The sequence below is a fragment of the Mustela nigripes genome, chromosome 16 (assembly GCF_022355385.1).
Source record: "Mustela nigripes isolate SB6536 chromosome 16, MUSNIG.SB6536, whole genome shotgun sequence".
NCBI lineage: Eukaryota > Metazoa > Chordata > Mammalia > Carnivora > Mustelidae > Mustela > Mustela nigripes.
Genome location: NC_081572.1, coordinates 45,899,781 through 45,918,418, shown reverse-complemented (window position 1 = coordinate 45,918,418; position 18,638 = coordinate 45,899,781). Strand labels below are relative to the sequence as shown.

The 18,638-nt window shown below is 51.0% G+C and overlaps 1 protein-coding gene across 7 annotated transcripts in view; it reads right to left on the bottom strand.

Annotated features, from left to right (window-relative positions):
- RAP1GAP2 (RAP1 GTPase activating protein 2) overlaps positions 1–18,638 on the bottom strand; it is a 230,349-nt gene that overhangs the window by 85,742 nt on the left and 125,969 nt on the right. For all 7 annotated transcript variants that reach the window (XR_009400375.1, XM_059379937.1, XM_059379938.1 and 4 more), the window contains one exon: positions 17,476–17,560. Coding sequence is in view for 6 of the 7 variants with exons in the window: in XM_059379937.1 (XP_059235920.1) it covers positions 17,476–17,560 (85 nt within the window). In the remaining variant the exon portion in view is untranslated. The remainder of the gene's footprint in view (positions 1–17,475; positions 17,561–18,638) is intronic.

The window sequence follows — 18,638 nt, the reverse complement described above, 5'->3', positions numbered from 1 at the left end:
TGCACTGGTATCTGCTGCCTGTATCTGCCACTGTTTCGATGGTGCCTGCCCCAGAGTGACCTCCTAAAAGCAGAGAGACAACAGAGGAGGTATGCAGAGTGAAGGAGGACCAAGTACAAGCTCTTTGCCTTTTTCTCAGTCCGACTGCTTCCTGCCAGATCCCAGCATCTGGCATCCAGCGGATGTGTTGGGAGTGGTGCGGACACCTGGCTCAGAGGGCTTGTGCCACTTTCCAGACCTCAGCCTGAGGCCATCGGCAGGGCAGGAGCAACCCAGCAGATGAGCCTGCCATGGAGGGAACCTGGAAGCCCACGGCAGACGCACTCACTCGGACCGAGGAGGCTACCATGGACCCCACCTAGGCCTGGTCTCCCCTGTGGATGTCTACAGGAGCACCTGAGTGGTAAGACAGGCAGTGGACACAGTGGTGGGGTCCCAGCTCCTGGCAACAGGAGGTCTACCCTGCTGGCTGCTCCCCAGTCCCCCGCAGCCCTGGCCCCAGGCTAGCAGCTGGTGTTGATGGTACTGGCCACAAGGGGGCCTGGTGAGCTATACGGAGGGTCCAGACCCACAGCGGGGCTCCAAGTCACCCTACAATACAGGTGGATAAGGAGACAGGCAATTGCCAAAGATCTATCCAAAGAGAGCTCTGGCTTTTTGCAGAGCCAGACACACCTCCAGGACACTTTCAGCTCCCCAAAGGGCAGGTGATATGCCCTAACCCCAAGGCACAGCCACATTTTCCTGAACTGGGAATTCCTTTGGCCCCATGACTGTCCAGACGGAGGAGAGGTAAACTGGAATCCCGGGAGGTGACCAGTATGAAAGGGCCATCAGGAGGTGAAACCATGACCCTGCTCTCCCAGGCCTAAAGGACAGGACATGTCTACTGAAGAAGGAAGGTACATTTGTGATTTTGGCTGAACCTACAAGGCTTGGGTTCACCCTTATGGCCATCCTCTCATAGCACCATCGGGCACCCTGGATCTGTTCTGCCCCAGAAGACAGGGCAGCCTGATCACAAAAGGAGCCCCCTGCCTTCTTGGGGCAGGATAGTCATGGGGTCCTAGCCAAGAGTACTGTCTGACCGTGTATGGAAGAGACCCCATCTCCAGCTGTGCTTGGCCGCTCTGGTCAGCTCTGTGGAATTCTGCAGATGAGTGACATAGCCTTCCTGTCCACTGCTAACCAATCTGGCCCCAAAGCTCCCCTGAAACTGCTCTTCTCAGGGTCACCAATGACCTCCATGTTGCCAAGCCTAAGAACTTTTGCCCTACCTCGTCTCTCGGCACCACAACCCCCCTTCTACAGTCCTCTCCCTGGGCTTCCCAAGGGAGCTGCTCTCCTGTTTTCGCTACCTCCATGGTAGCGCCTCACAGGCTCCTCCTTTCACCTCCATCTCTGCTGTCTTCCCAAGCTACCTATCTGTCTCCCTGCGTTTAATACCTTCTCTAGGTTGACTCTTCACATGAATGTCTCCCACCTGGACCTCTCCTCGGACCTCTAAATTAGCATTTTTCATTTTTAGCATATTTGGTTTTCCCACTTTGCTGTCTCATGAATAGCTCAAACTCAGCATGTCCAAAACAGAGCCCCTGATCTTCCTCAAGAAACTTTCCAAGTCTTTCCATCTCAGAAAAAATGGAACCAAAACCCACCCATTGCTTAAGTCTCATCTAGGACAACTAGACATCTAGACTCCTCCCCCACCCAGTCCAACAACATATCCTGTTGTCTCAACCTCTTCAACATAACTCAAATCCACTCATTTCTCTCCATCACCGCTGCCAACCACCTCCAGTTTCAAGCTCCCTCCAACATTTTGCCTAGACTAGAGCAAAAGCCCTGATCTCCCTCCTTCCACTTTTGCTGATCTACAGTCCAAAGGGGCCCATGCCCACCACAGCGATCTCTCTGTAGTCCAAGGCTGAATCTAGACAGTAGCCCCAGAGCCCTGAGATGGGACAGGCTGAAACTGGAGGCTTCGGACTGGATAAGAACAACTCCTGCCCTTGAAGCCCCATCCTGCTGAGGAGTCCAGGCCAAACCCCAGGGTCTCCCAGGAATCTCACCCAGGTGACCAGGGTGATAGTCTTCATGGGGCTGAGGCTGTAAGTCCCCCACCCCCTCCCTGTCCCTCACAACAGCTGATAGGCAATTCCCAGAAGAGACCATCTGGGTCTTGGTGCAGAATGTCCCCCACACTCATGCATCAAGGAGATTCAGAGATTATCAGTGAGCTGGAAGGCCCTGCCAGGGTGTTTGCACACCCAGTGATACTGAGTTTTAAACATGTGTTCCTGTTTACTCTCCCTGCCAGAGCTTTGCTGGCTGCCCTGTAGCCAGGCAACGCTCTCTGACCTGGGGGACCAAGAGGGGGACTTTCCGTGCCAGTCAGGTCACCTGAAGAGGGTTATCTAAGCGCAGCATAATGAAGCTCCTGTCTTCCTTCCCACACCTTCCCTCCCTCACCCTGAAACGATCCTGGGCTCACCGGCCACAGAGCAGACCACTCTGATGGGAAGAAGTAGGTTAAATGGGAGGAAGAGGACAGTGTGTGGTAGGAGGCAGGCAATGGCAGCTCCTTTCACAAAAACACTGGACAACCCCAAGTCAGGGCTGGGTGATACTCACATATGTCACTTTTTTGCCCTCAACGGAGGGGTGATACTTCCACCTAGATGGGGGGGGGGGGTCAGTAAGTTGCTGACCTAAGGCAAGAGAATCGAGGTCACATCTCAGCTCCAGACTGACCGTGTGAATGTTGTGTGCCTTTCGTTTCTCTGTGGAAAAGCTTTGGGACAAAAGACATGCCTACCTTTCAAAACCCATGGTCGAGAGAGGACAACATCTGAAATTATATCATTGGTCCCAGGCTTACAAAGCAATGCAATCAGGCAGATAGAGAATCAGCCACAGAAACACGGAAGCCCATAAAAGGAAGACGTAGTGTGGCCGGGGCGGGGGTGGGGGGTTGTGTGCAGTGGAGGAGGGTTTCCTTAGGAATGGGTAAAAATCCTCCAACTGACAGACAAGGAACTCCCACTGAACTAGGGAGGGGGCCTGACCTTGACATAGGCTGAATAATGTCCCCGTCCAAAAGATGCTCTTGTCTCTGTCCTCAGAATCTATGAATATGTGATGTCACACGGCAGCAAAGGGGAAATAGGTTGCAGCTGGGATTAAGTTTGCTCAATCAGCAGACCCTGAGACATGAAGAGGATCCTAGACTATACAGGTGTGTCCAATTTAATCAAGAATCCTTATAACTAGGAAGCCAAAGAGAGAGAAGCAGAGAGACAGCAATGGTGGAAGGACTTGGCCAATGTCGCTGCCTTTGAAGACAAAGAAGCAGAGCCCTGTCAACACTTTGATTTTAGCCAGTGAGACTTCTCACCGCCAACATTTTGACAATAAATCTGTGTTGTCTTAAGCCATCCAATTTGTGGTATTTGTTTCAGCAGCTGTAAGAAACTAGTACAGACCTCCTGACAGTAACGGTTCGATAAGACTTGACCGAAGGGAGGAGCTCTGACACTCTAGCACCATGTCTCTGATGGGGAAACCTCTCTCCGCTCCCCAAATCTGAACTGCTGTGTGGCACATAGTCAGTCTGGAGTGAACTTTTATCTTATTATTTTGATACCTGCTTAGAACCTCTTTGCTGACCTCCAAGAAACCAGGTGTGAACTTCTAACTTTCACTGAGTCTGGGACTCGTGCAACAAGAAGAAAGGCTGTCCAAACAGGTGGCGGAGAACCAGTCATGCAAAGAAGCCTGGGGCACTGCCTGTCCATGGCAACTCAGGCTGGTCGGAAAACCTGAGATGCTGCCAGCCCTTGGACTCTGGGTCCCTGCATCAGCCTTGCTGACTGGGTGACAAGGCCCAACCCTGACACTTACTAGACCCTCCAAGCATTAGAAGACCCACCTTCCTGCTCCCCAGATTGGACTGTGGTTCTTTTTTTTTTTTTTTCCCCTTAGACTATGGTTCTTTTTTTTTTTTTAAAGATTTTATTTATTTATTTGACAGACAGAGATCACAAGTAGGCAGAGAGGCAGGCAGGCAGAGAGAGAAGAGAAAACAGGCTCCCTGGTGAGCAGAGAGCCCGATGTGGGGCTCGATCCCAGAACCCTGGGATCATGACCTGAGCTGAAGGCAGAGGCTTTAACCCACTGAGCCACCCAGGTGCCACCTGGACTATGGTTCTTAATCTACTTTCTGCTTCACTATTTTGGTGTCTAGGACTAGACACCAAAGGATTGACTGGGGCAGACACCAAGATCCATTACCTCATGGGTAAGTGACAGAGACAGCATCATGTCAGGATTTCCGGCCTTTGTGAGCTTACCCAGGCTGTCCTTATCTCTATGCCCAGGCAGGGACCACTGGCCTCCTTAGTGGAGGTCATGTCCTATCTTGGGTCACTCTCAGAGGTAGTTTCGGGGGCTTTTGCCTCCCTGTAGGCATCACACCCTCAAAGAGGAGCAATCATATCTTTCCACTTCCACAAAAGTCACCAAACATGAGGAGACAGATAAATAAGTCACAGCTCCTGCCTCCTGATTCCCATGGCCTAACTCACCAACCCACAGAAGGACTTCCCCAAACTCCACCTGGACAGGGAGTCACAGGGAGATCCAGCTGGACTCCCAGAATCATCCTGAGCCCCACCGCATCTCTGGGGTAAGATGCAATTCAGGTCTCCTCTGAGCCCAGGCCACCCACCAGGACCAGCCCATGGGAAAGCAGAGCTCTAGAAACAGCAGCAGGACTTCTGGCAGAGGTCAGCCGCCAGGGAGGATATGAAGAAAACAGTCACTGGAGAGGACACGTCCCTCCCAATGATATTCAAATGAATCTTTTAACATCATGTTGGTCAAAAGAAGCCTAGGTGAGGGCAAACTGGGGCTAGGCCACTAGCTGGTGATCCTGGATGAGGCAACCCAGCCCTTCCACCTTCCCTCTCCCTCCTCCCACTTCTCGCCTCCTGCCCTCTCTTTGCCTCTTCTCCTCTCCCCACTTCCTCTTTCCTTTCTCCTTAGTCCCCCTCTTTTCCTCTTCTACAACAGATGACACCACCTGGCCATCTACCCCTCACTTCTGGCTTTCCTTGCCAACCAGCCATCATATTAACATCTGACATTTCAGAAACTTCTCTATCTTGCAGACCAATCAAATCAGCTCATTTGCTAACAAACCCAATTCACTCCTGAAACAGTCTTGATTTCCACATATAACCAAGACAGAGGGTCCAGAGGCTCCCTCCTTGAAGGAGACCCTGCTAACCCAGCCTCCTGCTAAGGGCACGGCAGTTCCCCTCCAAAGGACTGTGTCACGCCCACTGAGGGGCCGAGTTCACAGAGGACACCGCTCTCCTCCAAGGAGCTAACCACTATGTTACAAAGTTGAAATAATTTAGGAAAATAATAATAATAATAATAATAATGTCTCTTTCCTAGTCTTTTACCTCATCTTAAAGGACTCTTCTGGAAATTAATATCTTTTACAGAGAGGAAACCTTTAAACTTCAGCCATTCCTTCTGAGCTACTTGATTTTTTTTTTCCTCACTGGTTAAACGCAAGTAAAATCAAATTTAACTCTTTTTATTACAAAGGAGCACAAAGAGTGAGATCCCATGTATTCACACCACTATCTGTGTGGATGATGCCAAGATGTCTGGACACTTAGCAAATGGTAAGGAGGAATATGTCTGGATGGCAGAAGTACTATTAGGGCTTTCTTCCTACTTCCTTTGTACTTTACAATTGCTCAAATTTTTTATAATAAGCACGTATCATTTTATTAAAAATAGTTTGGTTTTCCCTGCTTGTCATTTACTTACAGAAAGTTCTTATGGAAATTCTCCAAGAAAATGCGGGGTTTTGTCTGTCCAGTGCCACCGTCGCAAGGCTGGATTGATCCCTGCATGTTCATCATCACCTGTTATGAGCATTATTAAGCACTGACCACTCAGTATTTATAAAGCACCTACTCTGGGCCCCTAATGTACCAGGCCCCATGGCAGCAAGAACACACTCTGCCCTCTCAGGACAGAGCTGGGGCTGCCCTGAGCCAGTCTCTCCCCGCCCCGCCCCGCCCCCAGAACACCCGCCCCCATCACACTTGAATGACCTCCAACCACACAGGGGTGAGCAAGTGGTGGCAGAGCTTCTGGGCCTCACAAGCTCCCAACAGGAGATCCCGAGGAGGGCAACCCAAACCCTATCGCAGGCTAAATGGCAGCCCCCCAAAAGATATGCTGGCACCCAGGAACCTGTGACTGTCACCTTATTTGGAAACAAAGGTCTTTGCGGACGTAATTAACTTAAGGATCTCAAGATGAAATCACCCTAGACTACCCAGGTGGGCCCTGAATCGAATGGCAAGGGTCCCTATAAAAGACTCGCAGAGTGCAGACAGCCACAGAGAAGAGAAGACCACGTGAAGACAGGCCCCAAGCCGAGGAAATGCCTGGAACTACCCCACACTAGAAGAAGCATGGCTTCCCCGCCCCTCGTGCCCTGGAGGGAGCACAGCCCTACCAGCACCTTGAGGGCAGACTTCTGGCCTCCAGCACCGCAGAAGAGTCCGTTTCTGTTGTTTCCCGCCACCAAGCTTGTCAGACGTTGCTACAGCAGCCCCAAGTAAGGGCCTGAAACTCCACCTCCACCCTCTGTGAGGAGCAGAGAATGTTCCGGGGGTCCAGCAGGGGAAGCCAAAAGGAAGGGGCACATGGGAGGTACCTACTTGGACTTAATAACTGTGCGGGTAGTATCTCTTCAGGAACAAAAAAGAACCCACCATCCAGTGCCACCCGCAGCACCAGACACACTGGGCTGCAGTGTCAGGTGAAGGACACACAGGCATGTGAGCAGGTGACGAGGGCGGCGCATGGCATCTGGTAGGACCCCATCCCTAGCCACTCTCTATGAGGACGTATCTACAGCAGCTACAAGAAGGGGATTACCAATGAAACATCCCACAAGCATTTAGCTCACTGCCCACAATAATAACCATTAGTATCCATCGCATGCCAACATATATAACATGCGCACGGGTGCTATGAAGCCCTCGCTCACCCACTTCCTTTATAATCCTCCCAGCAACCCTGGGAGCCCCTGGGGGGACTCAATCTACAACTGAGGGAACTGAAGTTCATAGATCACCAAACTGCACAGTGTCACACAGTTCCTAAATTCCAGGCTCAGGCCCAGGGCTCTGTCCTGCACATTCATCACAGGAGTCAGGACCCAAAACAAGCAGGGATATCATAGAGGCAGGCTCTAAGTTGGGGGCAGGACAGCTGGTCAAGCCCTCAAAAGGTGGCATGGCTAAGGCTGGAGCAGGGAAGGGAGAGCCCCCAAGGAGATTCTAGAACACCAGCTGCATTAGCAGGGCACAAGACCTGTCCAGAAGTAGAGGGTCATTTTAATATTAGCTGTAGGCAAAAGGAATTAAGGAGGACACTCCCAAAAAAGACAGATATATCATGAAAGGCATTCCAAACCCAACCCTGGGCTCTCCAAGGCCGTGAACTACCCAGGTCTACACTTAGTCCAATCCCCAAATCCTTTATGCAGATGCTGGCCTTGCAGGGTCTTGGTGCCACTGTGGGAACATGATCCAGAGGGATGCTCCCTCCCTGAAGACCCTTCCCCCAGAGGCAGGACCCTTGGTTTGGGCCTTTTTCCAATACCCTCACAGTCGCCTACATGTCAGGCAGGGTTTGGCATCTGAGACACAGGGCTCAGGTGGGACCAATCATACAAAATGCAATTTCAGTTTCATCCATCAGACCTGGAAAGGCACCTCAACCATGGGCACCAAGCAGGGCAAGAAATGAGGAGAAACTACACTAACAACAGAAAAATTGGTAGATTTCCTTCTAGACTTTTTCTCTAAGCATTGCTATCCTATGGAGAAATCATAACGACTAACATCTCTGCAGCACATGCTACAGGCCTCTGTTCTAAATGATCAACACAGATCATCTCAATCAGCCCCCATTACAACCACATGAGGCATGTTCTCTTATGTCTCTATCCCATCAGTGACAAAACTGAGGCACAGAGAAGTTACACAGTGAGGAAGTGTTAAAACCGAAAGCCCAGGCAGACAGGCTCCTGAAACTGTATTTTTAACTATGACTCAATACTATTTCACATTTTTTGAGAAAAAACACCAAAGGGGCCCAAGTCCAGGTCAAAGGAATGGGATCAGCCTCCACAGCGGGGGAGACCATGTGGCCTGGCAGAAGGACGGGCAGAATGGGCTGGAGAATCAAAAAGGGGAAGAAGGCTCCCGAAGAAAGCATTCTGGAAGCCTAGCCATTCCCCACACACATGGGAGAGAAAAAACAAGGCCCAAGTGGTCCACGTGGCTAGGCCAAGGCCTGTGGCTTAGGCTTCAGTTGGCAACATCTAGGAAGTAGGGCTCCCCTCTGATGCCTCCAGCTCAGAAACTAAGAATCCCAAGGCTACATGGGAGCAGATCAGGGACTCTCCTCTGTGCTGGTGAATCCCAGTTCCCTGGAGAGAAGCCCTGACTACATGTTTCTCAAGGGTAAAAACCACATCATCATTGTCAAAATTATCATCACTATGAGGAGCACCCAGCTGGCTCAGACAGCAAAGTCCATGACTCTTGATCTTGGGGCTGCGGGTTTGAGCCCCATGTCAGGTGTAGAGATTACTTAAAAACAAAATATTTTTAAAATTATCATCTATTATCACAACTACTTATTAACCACCTACTATGCAGTTACTACTAGCTACTTCCTGGGTTACCTCATTACTCTTCACACCCCCTCCTCCAGGTCAGGCAGCTGCTGTCCCTGTACTACAGGTGAAGAAATTAGAGGTCAGAGAGATCAAGTAACATGCTCAGATGATTCACACCCAGGACTGTGGAGTAGAGCTTAAGAGAACACAGTCTCCAGAGTCACACAGACAGACTTGAGCCCAAATCCGGGCTCCACACTCACCAGCTGGGGGACCTTGAGCAAATAATTTAACCCCTTCTGACAATCTCAGAGCTGCCAGAAGTGAGCCATCCCATGTCTCACGTCAACTCTAAATGACTGGCGGTGGGGGGCTGCAATGCTTTGGTGGCGAGGTTCTGAGACCACATCCGAAGTCAAGGGAGGGAGTGCTGTGATCCATTATTGACCTCCACCATGGGACAGGAGGGTGGAATCATGTCTGGGCCATCCCCCACCTAGAGGAACACCGTGGCTCACAGAAATACCCACACGAACTCACTTCTATGGCCAGGGCACTTCTGACTAAAGCACCAAAGCAACTCACAGCCTTTGCAATGACCAGATAGCTACATGGGGATAAATGGACCTGGATTCCTCTGTCCACCATATGCAACTAAATCGAAGTAGATCGTAGACCCGCAGCTAAAACTGTAAAGACTCTAGAAAAAAAACATGGAAGGAATCCTTGTGATTTGGAGTGAGCACAGACCTCTTAGGACAGAGAAGGCAATAGATGTAAAATGAAAAATCAGACATCAACCAAACTAAAGCTTCTGCTCATCAAAGGCATCGTTAAGAAAAGGATGAATTAGGGGCCCAGGTGGCTCAGTCATTAAGCATCTGCCTTCGGCTCAGGTCATGATACAGGAACCTGGGATCAAGGGAGCCTGCTTCTCCCTCTCCCACTCCCCCTGCTTGTGTTCCCTCTCTTGCTATGTCTCTGTCAAATAAATAAATAAAATCTTAAAAAAAAACAAAAACAAAAAAAGGGATGAATTTGTATCCAGACAATGTAAAGGAGGCCTATAAGAAGATGCTATTTTAAAGGGGAAGAAGGGGCAAAAGAACTATAAAATGGTCAACAAACATGTAAGGAACTGCTCAACATCATTAGTCATCAGAAAAATGCCAGTGAAAACCACCATGAAATGCCCCTCCAGGCCCACTCAAGTGGCTAAAAGGACTCAGACTGAAAAGGGCAAGTGTTGGCAAGGCTGTGGAGCCATCAACCTTCTCACACCATTGCAGGCAGCAGTGGGAAACGGTACAGCCATGTGGCGATTGGCAGTTTCATATAAAGTTAAAATTCACCTCCCTATTGACCCAGAAGTTTCACGCTAGATATTTACCTAGGTGAAATGAAATCACATCTCCAAAAGACAAAAGCATCGACACAAAACAAATCAGACTGTTCCCAGTATTTGGCTAGTCATTACAGCCAAAACTGGAAATAACCCAAATGTCCCTCAACAGGAGAATGAACCAATTGCGGTGTATTCACCCACTGGTTACAGAAAGGCACAAGCTACTAACCCACTCAGCAGCATGGGCAAATCCTACACACGTTATGCCAAGCTGGACACAAAGGAATACATACTACATGACTCCTTTCAAATTAAATTCTAGAACAGGCAAAGCAAATTAAGTGTGGGAAAAAAAAACACAGAGCACTAGCAGTTTCTGTGGCAGGGGCAGTGCGGGTGGGGGTGAAGTTGATTAGAAAAGGACACAGTGGAATATTCTGGGGAGACAGAAATGTCCTACACCTGAATCAGAGTAGGGTCACATGAATGAACCCATTAATGGAGGTGTACAGTTAAGACTTATGCATGTGAATGTAACGGAATTTTTTAAAAAGCAGTTACACCTGAGGTAATTTGCAAGAAGTGTAAGCTAGTTGGCCTTGGAAGCATGAACAAAATTAGTGAAGACACACACATGTGCAGATATGCATGCATGAGGGGCAGCTTCATGCAGGGGGTGCAAACGTAGATATCGCCATGTTCTTAAAGCCTCCCAGGTCCCACAGACCCAGATCCAGGCAAGGCCTCCCTCATGTCTGCACTATCCTCGAGCTCCCGGGGAGTAGCTCCTAAGGGGATGACATCTGGACAGGAGACATAAATGGGGGTCTTCGTGGAGACCAGAGACAGCCCTCCCAAGGCCCACAGAGTATCACCAAGAGAACCTGTGCAGTGGCGGTAACGCAGGAACAAATATTTTTCCTCACTTTCATGTCACCCTCCAGGGCTTTCCTGAAGGGGGAACCAAACCTTCCTGCTATGTCCTTGAGCCCTTTCTGCCCCAAGAAGGCCCCCAACATCCTTTTCACAAACGCCTCCTCACCTCATCCACACAGAATTGGTAGATCTCAGAGGGGCTGACATAATCTCTACTCAACCCTGACAGAAGGGGACAGCCTCCCTTCCCAGAACCAACAGAAGAGAGGAGGCTGGAACTAGCAACAAACTGGAGAGCTGGCATCAGGCCTGAGGATAAGCTACAAGCTGGAAAGGAAAGTCCAGCCCCGCCCCCGGGGGAAGAGAGGCTGATGGGCAACTGGTGAGCCTGGGAGGGTGGGAGGAGGAGACCAGCACAGCTTGGCCCAAAGGGAATGAAGAGGGTGCAGAGAATAAGCTCCTCAAACTCCATTTTCTTCCCTAGCATCTGGAGACTTATATACCTGCTTGACCTACCCCTGAGGATTTCAAGGGTATTAGTGAGTCATGGAGAGCAGAGTACCAAAGGACAATGAAGGAACAAGACTTACTGCTCATCCCCACAGCAAGAACCCCAGGCCCCATTACCTTCCTCTGGAAAGAAATCTGAGAGGGATTGCCCTCAGACTCTCACAAAGGGGGATGGGGAAGGTCTCAGGGGAGCTGTCCTCAGGCTCTCACAAAGCAGGATAGAGAAGGTCCAAGAGGGAGCTGCCTTCAGACTCGCACAAGAGAAGATGGAGTAGACTGAGCAAGGGTTGCCTCCCCACTGACCAAGCCACCAAAGGCCTGGTGGGGATCCAAAGACAAATATGACAGTCCAGGTCAAGGTCAGAACAGGTCCAAGCACTGTCACCTTCAACAAAATGCCCTGCACACTCAGTGTGAGCTGGGAGAGAATCAGGAGGGTCAACCCCAACCCCTTCACTTCATAAGGCCCAGAAAGGTTGTTGTCTCCCGGTCAGTCCCAGGGGTTAGCCCACCCCTGCGCTTGCCATCAGGGCCCTTCTGCCCACCCCACCCTGCCTCCCCAGGAAGCCATCCTCACTCCCCTCCACCCCACTGAGAAGCCACATGACACATTTGAGTTTGTCACATGCTGAGCCATATGGTTTCTTCTGTTCAGTTGAGGCCTCCTGCAGACAGCAGGCTCTTTGAGGGGTGAGGACTGTGGCCTCAGTTCGACCCCACAGAGCCCAGTGCAATGCTGGGCACACACAGGCAGCCCTTTCTAAATGCCTATTGATCCATCTGGGTATGAAAACCAGATCATAAAAAATGCAGACCTGGAAACAATCCACAGCATTCCCAGGGAGACAGTCCCAAACCCCTTTCCCAGCCCACCCTGCACCATCCACAGTGTGAGTTCTGGCTGGAACTGGGCTCTCATTCAGCCCATCTGCTTAGCATCTCTTTGGTTGCTTTTTCTCAGTTTCATATTAGAAAAAAAAAAAAAAAATCCCCCTGAACAACACAAACAGCAGAGAGGCGGGGGAGGAGAAGCAAAGACCGGTAGCATCAGGTGCTCAGTAGGGGCAGAAGCCCAGGTTGAGGAATTCTCAGGGGGGCTGCAGGCTCCCTCTGCTCCCGCAGTCCCTTTCTGGTGGGAGAAGCAACCAGAGGAGGTGCTGTCCTGGCTGTGAGAGGTGGGATGGGAGGAGCACTTTACCAAAACTTACTGTATTGACCGAAGGGGGAGCACCACTATTTTCAGGAGGACCTTAGGTGAGTCCAATTTCCCATCCAATTTATCTATAAAAGAAATTACTCATCCCTCACTGATATTCTATGACTCCCAAGCTAATCCCCCCAAGGGGGAGGCCTGCCAGCGCTGCCCCAAGCCTGTACTGCCCCCACTGCCCAGATGCTGGGGGTACAGCAGGGCCATGCTGCAGAACCCCCAAGGCCAGAAACCCTGGAGAGAGGCTAGCTTCTACTCTGGATGTCTCAGACATCGGTGTGCCCTAATAACCTGGGGAGCTTGGGAGCTTGGCAAAGCAGAGGTCTGAGCCCGACATCACCAGTGGAAGCCCAGATCCGTGCAGATCCCCCATGGCAGATGAGGAAAGAGGGAGTTTTGGTCCGCATCTTAACACAAGGCTGGGGGCTTAATTCAGAAAAGTATTACCGGAGACAGAGGGTCTGTCTGCCAGGATATGAGATTCAAGCAAAACCAGAGAAGTAGAAGACCAGTCACAGGTTCCTCCCACCCGGATGTCCCAGACAGTCCGCGTGCCAAAAACATGCACCAGCAGAGAACGGGAGAGTCGCTGCCCTTGAGGAGCTCAGTGCAGGGTGGTGTCGAATGGCCAGCAACAGGGCTTGGGAAGTACAATCACGAAAGGGACGCTCCCTCTGTGATGAGCACAGGCTGGCAGGAGGACTGTGGTTTTAACTGTATGAGTCAGTATGCTTTGCCAAAGGACAAAAAAATAGGCTAGCCAAAGACAGCCTCTTAACCATGGCCACAGGCTAAGTCTTTCCCACAGAACAAGCCCACATAACAGTCATCAAGAGACCCCTAAGTCCAGGTACACCCACACCCACACACACTGACCCTCTACCCCAACCACAGAAGGGTACCAAACCGAGTGTGAGCCTCCAGGGTGACCCATCATATCTTCCTCTGAGTCCTCAGCTCTGACCTTGTCCTTGAGGCTTTGGACAGGAAAGCCACCCCAATAGGTTAGCGCTCTGCTCGGAGCCTGCCTGGAGTTCCATTCAGGCCAGCCTTAACCCCAACAACCCATCAGGCCCTGTACAGGCCAGAACAGTGTAGGCTTGGGCGCCCAAGGCAAGTCATAAATGTTTGAATGAATCACTATACTAACTAACAATCTCTTACTTATGCTCTGGATTCCTGATCAGTACCCCTCCCTCTTGTATCCACGCACCCTCGTGGCTCCCTTCTTCTAACATTTCCACTCACTCCTCAGCCCACCCCTGTCTGCTGTCCACGCCTCCCTCCCCAGAACTGTCCCAAGTCACGGCCAGGCCACACGTGCTCCCCCATACTTGGCCTCTCTGCCCCGCTGACACAGCTGTCCATTCTTCCTTCGTGGAACGCTCCTCCCACCCAGTCTCCAGCTTTCTCCACATTAACCTTTGCTGGGAGAGACCCCCAGGGCGCCACCCCAGGAATCTCTCCTCTTCTCACTCCACACTCTCCCTGGAGCACTCACTGGCCCCAGCCCAGCCCTCCACCCCAAGATTTAATGTCCTCCTCTAGAAGAATGGCTCCAGATTACTGCCTCTAGTCCAGACCCTCTTCTGAGTCTGGCCCCCAAACACTGAGCATTTGTGTCTCAAACATGAGCAATGTAGCACTTACACCTTCAGCCCTCATCCTCCCTTGGGGGTCCCCCATCTCAGAGAGCAGCTTTGCCATTTACCAAATTTGCCTCCTCTCTCCCCCCAAATCCTCCTATCTCATTTATCTACCTCCTGGGAAATCAGAGATCCGACCACTTCCAAACAACCCCACAGAACCCTCAGAGTCAGGCCACCATCGTCTCCTCCCCACCCCTGCACCAGACTCCCTCAGTGACCTCCCTCTGCTTCTCCTACAAACTCTCCACCCAAGAGCCAGGGTGATTTTCCGAAAGTCCCATCCTCTGGCTACTGCTCAGACAAAAATCTTCAATGACATCAATGTCCTTAGTCAGGATAAAGCCCAAAATCTTTAACAAAACTTCTAAGGGTCTAGGTGGAAGGGATGGGCAGAGTGGGTGAAGAGGAGTAGGGGGCACAGGCTTCCAGTTCTGGAATGACTAAGTCATGGGGATGAAAGGCCCAGCGTCAGGAATACAGTCATTGGTGCTATGACAGCATTATGTGGGGACAGATGGGAGACACACTTGTGGTGAGCAGAGCCTAATGTGCACACTTGTCGGATCACTATGTTGTACACCAGAAACTCATGCAACATTGTGTCAACTATACTTCCACATAAAAAATGTGCTCAGATTAAATTTTTAAAAATAAAAAATAAAAGAAAACTTCTACGGGTCTGCCTCTTTGTCCCTAACTGTGGGTGCTCTGGTCCTTCTGGTTTCCCATTCTGCCCACGCAGCCACCTCTCTCCTGCTCCGGGGGGCTCACGGAGCCTGCAGCGCACATCTGTGTACCCATCCTGAGATTCTGCACTTCTAAGGCGCTCCCACATGATGCAGGCCCTGCTGGTCCCTTGGCCTCACATGGAGCAGCAAGCATGTAGAACAGTCTCCTCCACCCTGACAGCACCTTTGCCAAAGTCCTACTCAACTCCCAGGGCTCAGCTTCCACGTCATTTCCTAAGAAGTCCTGCCTGACCCTCTCCAAGTTTCGGCTCAATTCACACACACAACATATACGCACGACTACCCCTTATATAGCCCCGAGCTAGGCTTTACTTCTCCTTTGGAACGTTCATCACACCTAACTGTCCATCCTTCATCTTCAAATTAGTTTTTCAACTTTCACCTCCCCTTCCCCAACTCGATGACAAGCTCCAGAAGGGCAGGCACCATGATGCCTTGGCACACACAGAAGGGCAGGGATCACCGGGCCTGGCACACGGCAAGCACCTGTGGTAGAAAGCTGTTTGTTCTTGTCCGCCCTGCCTCCATCCCCCCATCTTCTTCTAATGAGCCTTCAATGTTCCTTTGAAAAATCACCCCTCTCCCACTCTCGGTTCTCTGGGCTTAGATAGCAAGTCGTGAGACCCAGGTCTGGCCAATCAGAGCCCCCACCCCTCTGGCCGCAATGATTGCTTCAGAACTGGACAGGTGACCTACACCAGGCCCTTCAGCTTCCTCCCTGGGACTTTTGCTAGAAGTACCGTGGGAAAGAGACTCTTCCTTCCACTGAAGTTACTCAGCAGGTAAGGAGTTAGGTCACCATCTTGCCACCATGGAGACAGAGCTTAACAAAGAACAAAACCAAAACAGAAGACAGATGGAATGAGACAAATCTCATAGATGCAGCCATGCCTAGAGTCCATATTTGCCATCACAAAGCAATACATTCTGTTTTATGCTTAAGCCAAAGTGAGTTATGTTTCCATCACTTGTAACCAAGAGTCCTGACTAATACAACATTCAAGCAAGTACTGGGTGTTGAATGAATTAAATGAGCATGTGAGTAAGGGAAGCCTGCCAAGAGAACTCAGTGACTCCTCCTCGGAAACTTCTAGGTTTCTTCCTGCAAACTTCCGCCACCCAGAAGCACAATGACAAGCATTCGACAACCAACTTTGCAGACCAAGGGGCTGAAACTGAGAATGGTGATATGTTTGTCAGTGTCACCCTAGGCAAACAAAGCCCCCAGCACTTGGCTCAGATGCCTGCACTGGATTAGGCTAATGGAGGTGCTCTGCCTTCCGGTGCCCATGGGTACCCCACCAGGAGGAAGGCAGAGCTGTCTGCAGTCAGCCCTGTACCCCACCAACTCCTGAACTCCTAATCCAACCAGGGCAGGCTCTGGCTGCCATTCTAGGACATTCCCCCTTGATGCATATCACACAGCTCTCCGAGTAGTGGGCATTCAGTATGGGGTGATAACAGAAAGGAGGCTTTTATCTACTTCCTTTGGGGCGGTCATTTTCCAACAGATCAGGTTAGGGGAGCAGGGATACAACAAAGACCAAGAGGAGAGAGAGGCGTAATTATTTCCCTGCGAGTCATCCCACAGCAAAGCTCTACGGCAGAGATGGAAGGCGGACTAGATGTCCCCTCAGATGACTCAGGAAGCAAGTCCTCGGACTTGTTCAGAGCTAGTCCTCACCTGGCCAACTGTGAGAAGGAGGAAGGGTGGGAAGGACCATCATGCACTGCTGCTTAGGTGGGAATACTGGCTGAGCCAAAGTCCTCCCTGTGACCATCCTGTCAGGGGGACTGAGAGCTGAAGGGAGACGAGCATGGTGCGGGGAGGGTACAATGCCTCAGCTCCTCTCCAGGAATGAGCAGTCAGGGCCAGGGTTCTGGAAGGTGGTCTCCCAGGAAGGAGACTTGTAAACAAAGTACTAATAGGAAAGAATTATTGACCCCCAGAAGCTCCAGAGCAACTCTCCCACAGGGACTGGGGTGACAGGGCCACCCCAGGAGGGCCAGTCAGAGGCAGGCAGACCACCATGCAAGTGCCACCCAAGTCCTAGGAAGGGGCCACCCCACAGACCTGCCTTCCACAGCCCCGCCACCAGGCAGCTCTCCTGGGAAGTAGCCCCCTAAGACACCAGGCTGCAATTCCTTCTAGGCCTTTTGGCTAAGATCAAGTGAAGACACCAGGCTGCACTCATTCCTGCCTGGACCCCACAGCTCCCCAAGGCCTCCTTCAGCCCCTGACACCCTCAAGTCTCAGTCATGGCTCCTCCCGCCTTGGTGAGCTCAGGTGGACACTGCCTCCTGAGGTTGTCAGGGGACTACATGGCACCCACTGGACAGCAGCAGCTGGGCCTGGATCAAAGGGACAGCTACTTCCCTCCCCACTTACCAACTCTAACTAAGCTTCTTACCTTCATGGTGGGAGGTGCCGTGAGAGGAGGGGACAGCGGCCGGTCTGGGAAGGTCACATCCGAGCTGTTGGCCAGCTCCTGCTTCCTGTGAAGAGGCCACAGAAGACAGAAGAGGTGAGTGAGGGCCTGCCTGAGCCATTCCCTCTCTCTGCCGACAGAAGCTGGGCATGGGGACCCAGTCTAATACACACCATGCAAAACTAGACTTGGGTGCATTCTCCACTGGAATGTGGTAAACTTTATTTTGTTTTGTTTTAAAACCTAACACAGTCCAGGGGCGCCTGGGCAGCTCAGCAGGTTAAGTGTCTGCCTTCAGCTCAGATCATGATCCCAGGATCCTGGGATGGAGTCCCGTGTGGGGAAATCCCTGCTCAGCAGGGAGTCTGCTTCCCCCTCTCCCTCTGCCCCATCCCTGCTGGTGCACTCGCACGCTCTCTCTCCCTCAAATAAATAAATAAAACCTTAAAAAAAAAAAACCTAGCATAGTCCAGTGTAGACAGAAAATACCTTTCATTTTATTTTTTTAAGATTTTAGTTATTAATTTGAGAGAGAGAAAGAGAACGAAACAGGGAGGCAGAAGGAGAAGCAGACTCCCTGCTGAGCAGGAAGCCCAACGAGGGGTTTGATACCAGGACCCTGGGATTATGACCCAAGGTGAAGACAGATTTCCAACCAACTGAGCCACCCAGGCACCCCTATTTTATTATTTATTTATTTGAGAGAGAGAGAGCACACATGCATGCACACGTGTGAGCAGGGGGAGGGGCAAGGAAGAGGGAGAGAGAATCTCAAGCAGACCACCTGCTGAGTGCAGAGCCAGACCTGGGGCTCGATCTCACAACCCTGAGATCATGACCCAAGCTGAAATCAAGAGTAGGAGGATTAACCAACTGAGCCCCCAGAGGCTATTCCTTGCATGGTCCCTGCACCAGCCACATCAGCATCATCTGGGAACCTGTGAGAAATGCAAATTCTCAGGTGCACACCAAGGTCTCCAGCAATGGGTCCTGGGAATCTGGGTTTACAATCCCTCTGATGTACACTGCAGTTTGAGAACTGCCATTCTAAAGACATAGAAGACCCACAACACCTACAGGCCTCTGACACACGGACAAACATTGAAAGGCATCAAAATAAATGTAGCCGTTTTACCGCAATGACA